The following is a 15,182-nucleotide window of genomic DNA, read 5'->3' as shown; positions in this document are numbered from 1 at the left end:
ACACCAAAGATGATGTGCACAACCTTAATGAGGCCCCCCCAAAATTTGCTTGATGCATGAATCCATTCATGTTACTACTGCATATCTTGTTTAATTTGTTTTTGATCATCCTTTTTTTCATTGTTAGACATCTACATAGGGCTAAGAAACAACATTTTACCATGAAATAGATTGATATCACAAAAATGACTGAAATTTAAAGTAAAAAATTTATTTATTTATTTATTTTTGGCAAGAAACTGAAGTGCTGGATTTTTTGTGCCCGTCAATTCATAATGATGTCCTCAGTGAAACAATAATAAAGGCCAGTGACAGCAATAGCAGTTTTATAACTCATGTATTTTTCTTTTTATTACAGTTACATAACATGATAACAACTATAGCTGGCTTTTGACCATACTGAAGGCATCTTTAGATTCTATATGTAATTGTGGCATTTGGTGATTAATGGTGCAGTGTCTGAAATAAGGTCTCCTTGGCTTAAAACTGACTATTATTACTTACACATACATACAAATTTATGTAGTACACACTACCTTCCCCCCTCCCCTACACCAACATTCATTTTCTTCTTAATTTATACAGAAGATGCAAGAACTTAGTGTAATTCATTGCTTTAATGTTGGTAGTAACTGACTCTTTCATTATTACATTGTAAACAAGTAGAGGTGCATGTATGAAAACAAATCATAAAAATCAAAGTACAAATACATTCCTACAGCTCAAAGTCTATTTTTCAAATGAAAGAAGTTACTTTCCATTGTGATGAGTTTCTTGGTATTGCACTGTACATAAAAAAGTCTCTTCAGGCTCACTGTCCAACTTTTTCTTTCATACATGCATACACACACACAAAAATGATAAAACTAGCTACTCTGAGATTTCACATAGAAGAAACATATTTTTTTAGTACAGATTTTTTAATATGACATTCCTGACACAGTATTTTCTCATTAATACATCAGTAATTTGTAAGAGCTAAGCTAGAATTAAAGGGGTAAATGTAAAACATTTTTTATTTAATATTTTAAAAATAAAGATTTAATGATCTCTCAGAAAGAAACATTTTACTCCTCAAAGAAAACTCATGAGAGGGGAGAAGATTGTACTATATCAAAAGACAAGTGGAAAATCTGTGATGCTACTTGATAATGAAGATGTTGCTCATTTAAAAAAAAATACACATGGTGACCAGTTTTGCTCATGGGAGTGTTACAGTCTTTGTATACTGACAAAATTTGATGAAGTATTTCGAAAGTGAACACAGACTATGCCACTGATCTCCATCATAATTCTGCAGCCTTTGTTTATTATTTGTGTTGTGGGGAGTTTTCTTCCATTCCAGGATTTTATTTTCTCTAAATAGTAGTAACTGATACTTCTTTCAAAATTTTGTTTATAGGTCAGCTACCTGCCCTTGGATAACAATACCTGGGGCTAGTTCTGTCATTGTATCTGGGGATGTTTCATTTCTGTTAGAGAAATTAGTTTCAGGTGATTTTTTTCTTTGATATGGACTTTGCAAGCCAGGTGTTTCAGAACCAAAACTTGCTGTAGGACTTGGAGACCTGTTTCTATTTAAATCATGTGGAGAACTGTTAAATACAACATTGTTTCTTCTTGGTGATGAAAAATTAGCATTTTCTTCATTGTACACTTGACTATGGCCATATGATGCCGCATCCCGCTTCAGAGATGCCCGCTTATAATTTGTCTTCCTCAACATTGCCTGCAAAATATAAAAATGCACATTAACAATATTTTTACAGCTATATAATGCACATGTTTCATACTTAACAGAATGTTTGCATTTGATAAAATAATGTGAACTTAACTAAAACCATAATTAATGCAGTAAAGTAGATGTATTTAGTAATGATTTAAAATAATAAAGACAACCATGTCTCTAAGATCATCAAACATACTCAAAAATTTCTGTCTTGTTTCCTTAGATGGGACAGCTATTTATTGCTAGACCTATAATTCCTGATTCTCTTCATAGTACTATGTAAAGTCAGGTGCAATCTTGATTTTCTTGTCCTTCATAGGCAACAATGACCATGTATTATGTAATTTTTGAGAACCTGAAGTGAAATACTGGACAACCTGTAAGACTGTGATCTTCTACATCTACATCTACATCATTTATATTCCGCAAGCCACCCAACAGTGTGTGGCGGAGGGCACTTTACGTGCCATTGTCATTACCTCCCTTTCCTGTCCCAGTCGTGTATGGTTCGCGGGAAGAACGACTGTCTGAAAGCCTCCGTGCGCGCTCTAATCTCTCTAATTTTACATTCGTGATCTCCTCGGGAGGTATAAGTAGGGGGAAGCAATATATTCGATACCTCATCCAGAAACGCACCCTCTCGAAACCTGGCGAGCAAGCTACACCGCGATGCAAAGCGCCTCTCTTGCAGAGTCTGCCACTTGAGTTTGTTAAACATCTCCGTAACGCTATCATGGTTACCAAATAACCCTGTGACAAAATGCGCCGCTCTTCTTTGGATCTTCTCTATCTCCTCCGTCAACCCGATCTGGTACGGATCCCACACTGATGAGCAATACTCAAGTATAGGTTGAACGAGTGTTTTGTAAGCCACCTCCTTTGTTGATGGACTACATTTTCTAAGGACTCTCCCAATGAATCTCAACCTGGTTCCCACCTTACCAACAATTAATTTTATATTATCATTCCACTTCAAATCATTCCACACGCATACTCCCAGATATTTTACAGAAGTAACTGCTACCAGTGTTTGTTCCGCTATTATATAATCATACAATAAAGGATCCTTCTTTCTATGTATTAGCAGTACATTACATTTGTCTATGTTAAGGGTCAGTTGCCACTCCCTGCACCAAGTGCCTATCCGCTGCAGATCTTCCTGCATTTCGCTACAATTTTCTAATGCTGCAACTTCTCTGTATACTACAGCATAATCCGCGAAAAGCCACATGGAACTTCCGACACTATCTACTAGGTCATTTATATATATTGTGAAAAGCAATGGTCCCATAACACTCCCCTGTGGCACGCCAGAGGTTACCTTAACGTCTGTAGACGTCTCTCCATTGATAACAACATGCTGTGTTCTGTTTGCTAAAAACTCTTCAATCTAGCCACACAGCTGGTCTGATATTCTGTAGGCTCTTACTTTGTTTATCAGGCGACAGTGCAGAACTGTATCGAACGCCTTCCGGAAGTCAAGAAAAATAGCATCCACCTGGGAGCCTGTATCTAATATTTTCTGGGTCTCATGAACAAATAAAGCGAGTTGAGTCTCACACGATTGCTGTTTCCGGAATCCATGTTGATTCCTACAGAGTAGATTCTGGGTTTCCAAAAACGACATGATACTCGAGCAAAAAACATGTTCTAAAATTCTACAAGAGATCGACGTCAGAGATATAGGTCTATAGTTTTGCGCATCTGCTCGACGACCCTTCTTGAAGACTGGGACTACCTGTGCTCTTTTCCAATCATTTGGAACCTTCTGTTCCTCTAGAGACTTGCGGTACATGGCTGTTAGAAGGGGGGAAAGTTCTATCGCGTACTCTGTGTAGAATCAAATTGGTATCCCATCAGGTCCAGTGGACTTTCCTCTGTTGAGTGATTTCAGTTGCTTTTCTATTCCTTGGACACTTATTTTGATGTCAGCCATTTTTTCGTTTGTGCGAGGATTTAGAGAAGGAACTGCAGTGCGGTCTTCCTCTGTGAAACAGCTTTGGAAAAAAGTGTTTAGTATTTCAGCTTTATGCGTGTCATCCTCTGTTTCAATGCCATCATCATCCCGGAGTGTCTGGATATGCTGTTTCGAGCCACTTACTGATTTAACGTAAGACCAGAACTTCCTAGGATTTTCTGTCAAGTCGGTACATAGAATTTTACTTTCAAATTCACTGAATGCTTCACGCATAGCCCTCCTTACGCTAACTTTGACATCGTTTAGCTTCTGTTTGTCTGAGAGGTTTTGGCTGTATTTAAACTTAGAGTGAAGCTCTCTTTGCTTTCGCAGTAGTTTCCTAACTTTGTTGTTGTACCACGGTGGGTTTTTTCCCGTCCCTCACAGTTTTACTCGGCATGTACCTGTCTAAAACGCATTTTACGATTGCCTTGAACTTTTTCCATAAACACTCAACATTGTCAGTGTCGGAACAGAAATTTTCATTTTGATCTGTTCGGTAGTCTGAAATCTGCCTTCTATTACTCTTGCTAAACAGATAAACCTTCCTCCCTTTTTTTATATTCCTACTAACTTCCATATTCAGGGATGCTGCAACGGCCTTATGATCACTGATTCCCTGTTCTGTACATACAGAGTCGAAAAGTTCGGGTCTGTTTGTTATCAGTAGGTCCAAGATGTTATCTCCACGAGTCGGTTCTCTGTTTAATTGCTCGAGGTAATTTTCGGATAGTGCACTCAGTATAATGTCACTCCATGCTCTGTCCCTACCACCCATCCTAAACATCTGAGTGTCCCAGTCTATATCTGGTAAATTGAAATCTCCACCTAAGACTATAACACGCTGAGAAAATTTATGTGAAATGTATTCCAAATTTTCTCTCAGTTGTTCTGCCACTAATGCTGCTGAGTCTGGAGGTCGGTAAAAGGAGCCAATTATTAACCTAGCTCGGTTGTTGAGTGTAACCTCCACCCGTAATAATTCACAGGAACTATCCACTTCTATTTCACTACAGGATAAACTACTACTAACAGCAACGAACACTCCACCACCGGTTGCATGCAATCTATCCTTTCTAAACACCGTCTGTACCTTTGTAAAAATTTGGGCAGAATTTATCTCTGGCTTCAACCAGCTTTCTGTACCTATAACGATTTCGGCTTCGGTGCTTTCTATCAGCGCTTGAAGTTCCGGTACTTTACCAACGCAGCTTCGACAGTTTACAATTACAATACCGATTGCTGCTTGGTCCCCGCATGTCCTGACTTTGCCCTGCACCCGTTGAGGCTGTTGCCCTTTCTGTACTTGCCCAAGGCCATCTAACCTAAAAAACCGCCCAGCCCACGCCACACAACCCCTGCTACCCGTGTAGCTGCTTGTTGCGTGTAGTGGACTCCTGACCTATCCAGCGGAACCCGAAACCCCACCACCCTATGGCGCAAGTCGAGGAATCTGCAGCCCACACGGTCGCAGAACTGTCTCAGCCTCTGATTCAGACCCTCCACTCTTCAGGTAAAGAATGTAATAGTCTATGATATGCAGCATACAATAAGTTCTTAATGGTAGCTAGTAAACTGTTGAAATGACCTTGAAAATGTTTAAAGTACTTGATTGTAAACTAGCTTGATTATGTAGTGCCCAGGTATTAATATCATCATAAAAATGTGTACCAGCAACCCAAATGATTAAGCATTATCATCAGCCATCACTTTTCCACAAACTATTGTCCTTAGCAGTACACATCCATGGTGTTCCTACCTATTTTGTTATACAATCTGTATCATCTTTTCTTTAGACTGGCTTCTTATTTCTTATCTCTTGGAATCTACAAAATTATTTCTATAGTCCAATTACATACATTTACTTGGCTTCTGTCCAACTGCATTTTATTTTCATTGCAGTAAAAAGTGACTTTTATACCAACCTTTAGCCATCACTGTTCTATAAATTCAATAGTGTTACATTAACATGATTAACCAAGTCAGAGCACTTCAACCTCTCAAAAACTGAAATATATTTTTGACACAAATGATGGGTTTTCAGAAGTCATACTGAATGGTAGTTAGGGCTGCCAATCATAAAAGATTGCAAAGAGAATTTTTGTAAAAGAAGCTCTGTTGTTGAATGAAAACAAATGCCATAGCATTGAAAATATAGATCTATATCAAATGACAAAACACTTCCAGGTAATTCAGATGGATCCGGCCTCTGTTGAGAGGTGGTTTTGTAATGTGATTATGATTATGCTATGAAAATTATTGAATTTTAACGTGAAACAATTGTTAGGACAGCTCCAGAGGGTTTTCAATTTAAAAGAGTTCAGAGTTTTAACATTCATAGCACACCACATCTTTACTATACTGAGACGACATCCTTGAAGTTGTCACTACTCAGCATGCACAGAATAATGGCTGACCATAAATGGTATTATATGAACCAGCACCCTGTTGTTTTAGGGGATTTACGTCAGTGAAAAAATAAACTTTTGATATTGATAGGCTGTTGCTGCAGAAAACTTGGGAGTGTATCCATATTAAAAGGATTCCATTGATTTTAAATGTATTCCATCATCTTGAGCCATTAACACATTCATTGGACTCTAAAACAGCTGTAAAATGTATTATTGCTTCACAAATCAATGTTTAAATCAGTATAATCTAATGGCATTTTTATCCAGAACCCATGAAAGCACCAGCCACAGTGGTCACAAAGTGCTATGTAACATAATTGTGAATTTATCAGGGTTTGCACCATAATTGTATGTCTTTTTTAAGGTCCTTTGGTGAAACTAAACCTATCACTGAATGAAAATAGCAATGTTCAGAAATTAGCTCATTAATAAAATTCACTCTCATTATTTATTCATGAAAATGACTTTGGTGGAAGATGATGACAAGCAAATCTTATTCTTTTTTCAATAACTCACTCTTCTGGAAGCTGGAGAGCTTTGTATTAATTGCCAGGAAACTCAATGCTATCAATTTTATGTTGAAATTCAATAAAAACACGCACATCTGCAGATATTAAATTTATCTGTACACCCGAACAACTCATTCAATGGCAAATTCTACCATTTGTAAAGGTCGCATAGTGATGGACAGAAATCAGAATAATGTGGCAGAACATATCTTCTGAGATATTTTGTTGAATGGAGTACATGACTTGTGGAGTTGTCAGTTTTACACATTAAAGAAAGTCCTATGTTACACAAGGCTGCTAAAAAAGAGAGAGAATGAAAGTTGCTCACAGTTGTCAGATTCAGCATTGGCATATAGGTAATAGGTAGCTCTTATGGCATCAGACACATCCTCAAGTAAGTATAGGAAGGTTTCTTTCAAAGAAATGGAGTGAAAGCTGGCTGAGCATAGTGTGATCTGGTTCTTGTCTTGGGAGTGCTCCTTAACAGCAGAAGTCTACTGTTGTCTTCTTGTTAAAGTGTCGAACACTTCTGTCTTGTCATGGAAACACACATGAGAGTAGTACACAGAACTGAACCATAGTTGATCAGGTTTGTGGGATGAAGAATCATATTGTCAACCAAGCACATCCTTGCGTATTATGTGTGTTGTGTAGAAGGTCAGTGAATATTTCTTTCTCTTCATAATATTGCCTATTTCATGCATAGAACATCATATTTTGCATCTTTGTTGACATGGTGAAGAATTTTGCAACTCTCCTTGTAACACATTTCTAAATCTTGATCATAGCTAGTCCTCTGATTAAATAGAGGTCTCTCTTCCTACTACAAGATACTTTGAGCCCAGATGTTAATGGCCATTTTTCTTGGCTTCCATTAAGAATGTCCCTGACTTGTAAAAAATGGCTGCATTTATAATGTTGTAATATATATTTTAGGATATAGTTAAATTTCTCATATGCTTTATGTACTTAATATACTTCTTCCCAAACACTTTTATCTAGGTGATGTGCACACTTTCTCTCAACTTCTGCTGTAATTGTTCCTGACACTTCATCAACAAGAACTGGCTTCATAACTTTGTAAGTATAGTTTTACGAAAGCATTAAATTTCTCTCCTTTTTTCATCCTATAAAGTCTCTTTGAATAGTGTAACCAAGTCAGCATTTATGATTCTGTGTAATTTTACTGTGCCCTTCTTAACTAAACCTGATTGATGGGAATGCTTTATTGTTGTCATTTGAACACCATGGAGTCCGCCCCGGTAGCTGAGTGGTCAGCGTGACAGACTGTCAATCCTAAGGGCCCGGGTTCGATTCCCGGCTGGGTCGGAGATTTTCTCCGCTCAGGGACTGGGTGTTGTGTTGTCCTAATCGTCATCATTTCATCCCCATTGACACGCAGGTTGCCGAAGCGGTGTCAAATCGAAAGACATGCACCAGGCGAGCGGTCTACCCGACGGGAGGCCCTAGCCACACGACATTTCCATTTTTAACACCATGGTTAAATAAACCATTTATTATGAGGCCCACACTAGTTTCATGAAACACAGTTGGAATTAGAAGTAAATGATCAATCACTGTTTCACTAAGTCCTTCTAGTCTTGTTGGTTATATTACTGTGAGAAAGAAACCAAACTTGGAATGTTGGACTTAGGGTAGGTTACACTTAGGGTAATTAAGTGTCCTCTATCAGTAATATCTGAATTTAAATTAATTTGAAAAATCCACATACAATAGCTTCCTAATTATTTCTGCTAATTCTTATTAGAATTGATTCTAATTGCTTATTGAAAGCAACTTGCAACAGGTCACAAAGCCACAAGTTTGGAATTATGTCTTGTGCACTTGAAGTAGTTTCATGAACATGGAGTACTGTCTATAAGTCTCAGTGTTACAGGGAACCAAACATATAGGAGCAGATGTAAGACAAAGATAAATGATACAGGAAAACACTCTATCTACACAGTATCGAAAATTCAGAACAACTCCACCTGTGATGAAAGTGATGGCTATGGCTTTTTGCTGTGATTGCAGACTGTGAGATACTGGTGAAGTTATAGGCAAGCAGTTCACAGACATATAACTTGAACTTCTCTTAACATACACTGGTGAGACAAATGATTCCACTGCAAGATTGAATGATGCCTGCTGTTGTTGTAGGCACATGACATGTTAACGAAAGTATCCAAGCAGAGCAGAAACAGATGGGAAATCTTTCTAGAGATGGTATGAGCTGAAAATTAGGAAATCCACAGAAATAAATGACAGTAACAAGGGACATACTGTTATGGCCTAGCAACTGGGAGCAAGCATATCAGAAATGACAAAATTGGTCAACTTGTAACAAAGCTGGTGGATTTGATCCAGCTGTTATGTTTCTTTTTTCCCATCAAAAATTTTTATTTTTTGAAAATATCTTTGATAGTGAAACTTCCTGGCAGATTAAAACTGTGTGCCAGACTGAGACTCAAACTCGGGACCTTTGCCTTTCGTGGACAAGTGCTCTACCAACTGAGCTACCCAAGCATGACTCACGCCCCGTCCTCACAGCTTTACCTCTGCCAGTGCCTCGTCTGCTACCTTCCAGACTTTGCAGAAGCTCTCCTGTGAAACCATGCAGGACTAGCACTCCTGAATGAAAGGATATTGTGGAGACATGGCTTAGCCACAGCCTAGGGGATGTTTCCAGAATGATAGTTTCACTCTGCAGTGGAGTGTGTGCTGATATGAAACTTCCTGGCAGATTAAAAATGTGTGCTGGACCGAGACTTGAACTTGGGACCTTTGCCTTTCACGAGCAAGTGCTCTACCAACTGAAGTTTTCGCAGGAGAGCTCCTGTAAAGTTTGGAAGGTAGGAGACGAGGTACTGGTGGAGGTAAAGCTGTGAAGATGGGGCGTGAGTCATGCTTGGGTAGCTCAGTTGGTAGAGCACTTGCCTGTGAAAGGCAAAGGTCCCAAGTTCGAGTCTTGGTCCAGCACACAGTTTTAATCTTCCAGGAAGTGTCACATCAGCACACACTCCACTGCGGAATGAAACTCTCATTCTGGATCTTTGATAGTGTTATTTTTAGTACACATGCACAGTACCTGAAAACCTCAAATATTGCCACAGGGTGTTTATGACTTAACTTTAGTGTTTATTACATTACTTTTGGCTAGCACAAGTTAATTTGCTAATTACTTAACATAAAAACTCTGCTAATTACAATCTCCAGTAATTTTAGAACCTTATTATCGTTGTTAATGTGTTAACATATGCCCAATAACTAACATCCTGACAAAGTAAATCAAAAATAAATATAAATAAGGAAAAAAATAATTGTACAGCTGATGTTGAAAATGTGGTAGTAACTTTTGCACTCATTTTGTTTCAGAATAATTAGTATTCATAGGTAAAACTTTGTTACTGAAATAGAATCCCATTTTTCAACAAGCTAATCAGCATAATTTAATATAAATTATTGTTGTATCCGAAAGTCCTCAGTCAAATAAACCTTATTCTATTATTCAATTATTCATAAATAGAAATCTTTAATTGTAACTAACGAAAGTATGGCAAGGAACAACAGCTGAATGTTTTAATTTTTGCAGACTTATAAAAGAAACATTTAAGAAGCCATTGTAGTCAGTCTCTGGAAGGTTATGAAGTGTGTGAGATTGATGTCCACCAATAAGAGGAAATGTACTACAGATGAGTTAGCACAAATTACAGCTCATTCAATGTGCCACACAAAGAAATGTCGAACAAGATACATCTAACTTGTCCAACCTATTCACTATCAAAGAGTTGGAAGACACCATAAAGAAGAGTAAGACAGGCCAGGCAGCTGGACTAATGATATGTGTATGGAGCAGATTCATCACTTTGCAAACCTTACCAAGCAATGGATTCCACAGCTCTTCAATAACTGCCTGGAACCATGCCAAATCCCTAAAATCCGGAGGAAGACTAAAGTTGTTGCTGTTCTGAAACCTGGAAAGCAACCAATAGACCCAAAGATCTTCAGGCCAATATCACTTCTGCGCCATCTTTACAAGGTTTTTGAAAGACTGTTATTGAACTGCATAACACTACCAATTGAACCTCTTCTCATCCCAGAGCAAGCTGGATTTAGGCCAGGAGAGAACTGCTGTACACAGACCCTTAACCTGACACAGCACATAGAAGATGGTTTTCAGCTCAGAAATATGATTGGAGTGGCCTTTGTCAATCTCTCTTCATCCTATGACACTGTACAACATCAAATCATCCTAAGGAAGATTTACGACCTTACCATGGACTTCAGGCTTATGCAAATCATTGCCATCATGTTGCAGAATCGACATTTCTTTGTAGATTTTCAAGGCAGGCTGAGCAGATGGAGAATACAAAAGAATGGGCTCCCACAAGGCAGCTTCTTAGCACCAATGCTGTTTAATGTCCACACCAATGACCAAGCACTTCCTCTCCACACAAGAAGCTTCCTATATGCAGGTGACCTGCCATTGACAACTCAGGATAAGAACTTTGAGACAGTAGAAGAAAATCTCACTGCTTCTCTGAAGATTCTCTCAGAATATTATGAGGAAAACCATCTCAAGTCAAACCCATCAAAAAATAAAACATGTGCTTTTTATCTGAAGGACAGAGAAGCTTCTCAACAGCTGCATGTGAACTGGAATGGAAAGGAGTTGGAACACTGCAGTGCTCCAGTTTACGTTGGTGTTACCCTGGACTGCTCCCTGACCTTCAAGGCACACTGCACCAACCTTAAAACCAAGGTTCCATTGCGAAATTGCCTACTGTGCAAGGTGACTGGTTCTGGATGGGGTGCCAACCCCGAGACAGTAAGATCAACTGCCCTGGCACTCTGCTACTTCGCTGCCAAATATGCCGCTCCAGTGTGGTACAGTTCTGCACGTGCAAAAAACATGGACACTGTCCTTAAGGAAACCTGCAGGCTGATCACAGGCTGGCTGAATCCAATGCCAATACAGAAGCAGTATACACTTGCAGGTATAGCCCCACCCGATATTATATGTGAGATAGCTGCTAGCAATGAGAGGCAAAAGGTCTGCAATAACCCAGCCCACCCCTTGCATGAACATCAGCCACCACCACCTCATCTGAAGTCCAGGAAGAACTTTCTACAGTCTTCTGTTCCAATTGATAGAGACCAAAGTATAGCCAGGGCTGAACTGTGGAAAAAAAGACATCCTGTCCATCCAGAGCAAGACATAATTGAAGAAACTCTGCCACCTGGTCACCAAGAATGATGGTGCACATGGAAGTCCTTGAACAGACTGTGACCCAGTGTTGCGAGAACGAAGGACAACGTGAAGAAATGGTGCATCACACAAGGGGGAGACACATTGTGTGAATGTGGAGATGAACAAACTACAAGCCACTTCCTGAAGTGTTGTCTCTGGCCATACTCTTGTACAGGACTGGAACTGGCTTTGGCTTATAGCAACATGGTCAATGTTGCCAAATACTGGACACAGCTAGAGTAAATGTGTTTATTATGTAAAAATTGATTTCTTACTCCTGTGCATATTATATAAATATTGATTTCTTACTATTGTCCTGGCACTTCTGATATGAATAAATAATAGTGACTGTTTTTAATGATTGACTGTGAACTTGCAATTAATCTCAAAACTGTTTTACCTTCAATAAAGCTCTTTGCAAGTTGTGAAAATAATATTGAACTGTGACCTGTGTTGTTTCCAAATTATACTTACTATGCACATAATTTTTCATACTGATATGACTGTTACACTTCAAGGACAAAGTAATTAGGAAATATGTTAATGATGTACATGCTACACATAAAGTTTGGTTTCAGTTCTGTGTGGACTTGAATAGTCACATTATGTGACATCAACCAAGTCCAGTATGTGCATACTATTTATCTATTCATAAATTACAGAAAATAAGAATTAATTGAGCCATAAACATCAAAAAGCAATTAAAGTGTTTGGACTGTAAACCTAGTGTGGACCACTTCATTAAAAATACCCTACTCCAGGCAATCACTTTTCAGCCAGATTTGATGGAGCTGCAGCTATCACAGGCATATTAGCACAGCTAAATATAATTATGTTACACACTCTGTAAAGCAGAATATACAATGATCTGTGGTAGATATGATGACTGAATACAATGTTGGTGCGGGCAGAATTGTTTCAGAATACACAATTTAGTTCCACAGCAGATGATCCTTACATATTCCCATGTAGACCCAACAACATTTGCAGTTACAATTGCCATGGGGTTGGATCATTGATATTGACTACAGAACAATGTAAAAATGTCATCTGGTCAGATGAATCACATTTCTTGCTACATTAGCCTGCTTGTGGTGTCCAGATATGCCACCATCCACAATGTGATGGATGCAAGTTCGTGGGGGCAGCGTTCTGTTGTGAGGAAACATTCACCTGGGCATTCATGTGACCTGTGATTGTAATCAAAGGTGCCATGGCAGCTGTAGACTGTGAACATCATTGTAGATTACCTGCACCCTTTCATGCTTGATGTCTTCTCTGACTGCAGTGACATCTTCCAGCTGAGTTGTTATCCATCTTTCATGAGTCTGGATCCATGCTACAGTGATTTGGGGAGCATCTTAGTGAACTCATTTTGATGTCTTGGCCATCAAGCTGACCTGATTTGAACCCAATCAAATACATTTGGAACACTATTGAGTGCCAACTCTGTGTGCACAAACCAACAGGCCAAAATTACAGGAAGTGCAGACATCTGATGCTGCATACCTCCAGAAACCTAGCAAGGACTTCTCAAATCTGTGGAATGCAGAAATGCTACTGTATTGCATGTGATTAAACAGCTGATCCAGGTGATCATACTGTTTTGACTTTTCAGTGTGTGTATTACTGATTTCAAACAACATTTGGGCAGTTGCACAAGTGAACTGATGTAATGCATTTGGGATAAGGTTAAGAATATACTTATCACAACTCTATCATATTGCTCCATTAATCTCTTCTCTTTGGACCTTAGATGAGATGCTTACATGATAAGTACTTCCAAACTGACACAGAAATTCACCAGAAATGTGACTGCAGAAGGTAAATTCGGATGTATTAAATGCATGCCTCATGGCTTGATGTATTAGTGGTATAAATGTTTTGATAAATTTGGTGACTATGAAAATAACAAATACTCAAGCATCTTCAAGTTATTTGTGAACTACACAGTAGCTTGGAAAACCTTCATTGTTACTCTGATTTTCAACAAACTGAACATGATACTTTACCTCCAGAAATAACTGTAAAGAAAAGCAACAAAAGTGAGAGCAATTGTTTTTTGAAACTAAACGTCAGCTTTAGCTTGTACACCAGTAACATTTTTAGTTTTTAGTATTTGTCATCTGTGAGTAGGATTAAATGTTAACAGATTTGTAAATACTGATTTAATTATAGATGCATAACTCTTATATTGAGCAGAGAGGAACAAATCAACATGGACCTTAACTGTACCAGTACAGAGAACCTCATCATCCTCATAGTCAGAGAATGTCAATAATCTAACATTCATTTTAAAATAGTGATATCCTGCATGACTCTTACCTGAAAGTTGAATGGTGGCTCATCTGTGTCTTCAGCATTACTTTGCCGTCTTCCTCTCATTTCCATTTCAGCAATTGGGTTACTGCGACGTACTCCAGTTGTGTGGCCAAACCTTTAGGGGCAAATAATGAACTGAAATCTTATCTCAACCAACATTCTGCATTGGAAGTACAATGGTGAGTCATAAACATATGTTTCCTTTTGTTAATAATGGATTTAAAAGATGCAGTGTAAAAGAAAGCACAAAATATCACATAAATAAAGGCTAGTGTTGTGATAGTAAATTTTTGTTTTAAGCATATAGCTGAAGTAGTTGACTTATATGAGACATAGCAGTGATTCATTCTAGGAGTTATCAACATCAACCATCAGATCTGTGACACTTTAACAGATGTGTCAGTCAGTTAATGAAAGTTTAGTTTATAGGTGAGTGTGAATGTTCAGTTTGCCTGTAATAAAGAGTGACACAAGGAAATGTAAAAAGCAGCCAAAAACTTCATAGAAAGGAATGAAATGGTAAGTAAGGAGGACAAATATTTCTCTATAATTGTGTATAGTTTCAAATTTTCAGAAATTTAATAGACACTGCTATTACAATATCACCACATCACATTTAGCAAGTTTTTAAATGTAAGTATACAAAAACAGGTGCCATGCAATCATACAGGTTAAAGCAATGTGTAATATGGCAAACAAGTTAGGCATTATGAATCATGTGACACCACACCCTAGTGGCTAAATCGATAGCAGATTTTGCGTATTTTTGAAATGTAGATTAATGATTTCTGTGTCTGAACTACATTGTCCAGAACAAAAACATCAGTAATTCTAAAAGTTAGTAGTATGTTTACTTTACACAGTCAAGTTCACAATTATGTTGTAAACTAATACCTAAATGCATGTCTTCTTTGATTTTGAATTATCCTATCAAAAAATAACTATGAAGTTTAACTATATCCTAAAAGAGTAATCTGTGTAAACATTAGAAACAAAACGGACA

General features: G+C 38.1%; 1 protein-coding gene across 2 annotated transcripts in view; it reads right to left on the bottom strand.

Moving 5' to 3' along the window:
- Nucleotides 1–318: 318 nt before the first annotated feature.
- LOC124595918 (neither inactivation nor afterpotential protein C) overlaps nt 319–15,182 on the bottom strand; it is a 386,219-nt gene continuing 371,355 nt past the window's right edge. For both annotated transcript variants that reach the window (XM_047134827.1, XM_047134829.1), the window contains exons 27-28: nt 14,183–14,294; nt 319–1,729 (exon numbers count right to left, since the gene is read on the bottom strand). In XM_047134827.1, the coding sequence (XP_046990783.1) occupies nt 1,397–1,729; nt 14,183–14,294 (445 nt within the window). In that variant the 3' untranslated portion in view covers nt 319–1,396. The remainder of the gene's footprint in view (nt 1,730–14,182; nt 14,295–15,182) is intronic.

Source organism: Schistocerca americana, chromosome 2, assembly GCF_021461395.2.
Source record: "Schistocerca americana isolate TAMUIC-IGC-003095 chromosome 2, iqSchAmer2.1, whole genome shotgun sequence".
Classification (NCBI taxonomy): domain Eukaryota; kingdom Metazoa; phylum Arthropoda; class Insecta; order Orthoptera; family Acrididae; genus Schistocerca; species Schistocerca americana.
This window is presented reverse-complemented; position numbering and strand designations above follow the sequence as displayed.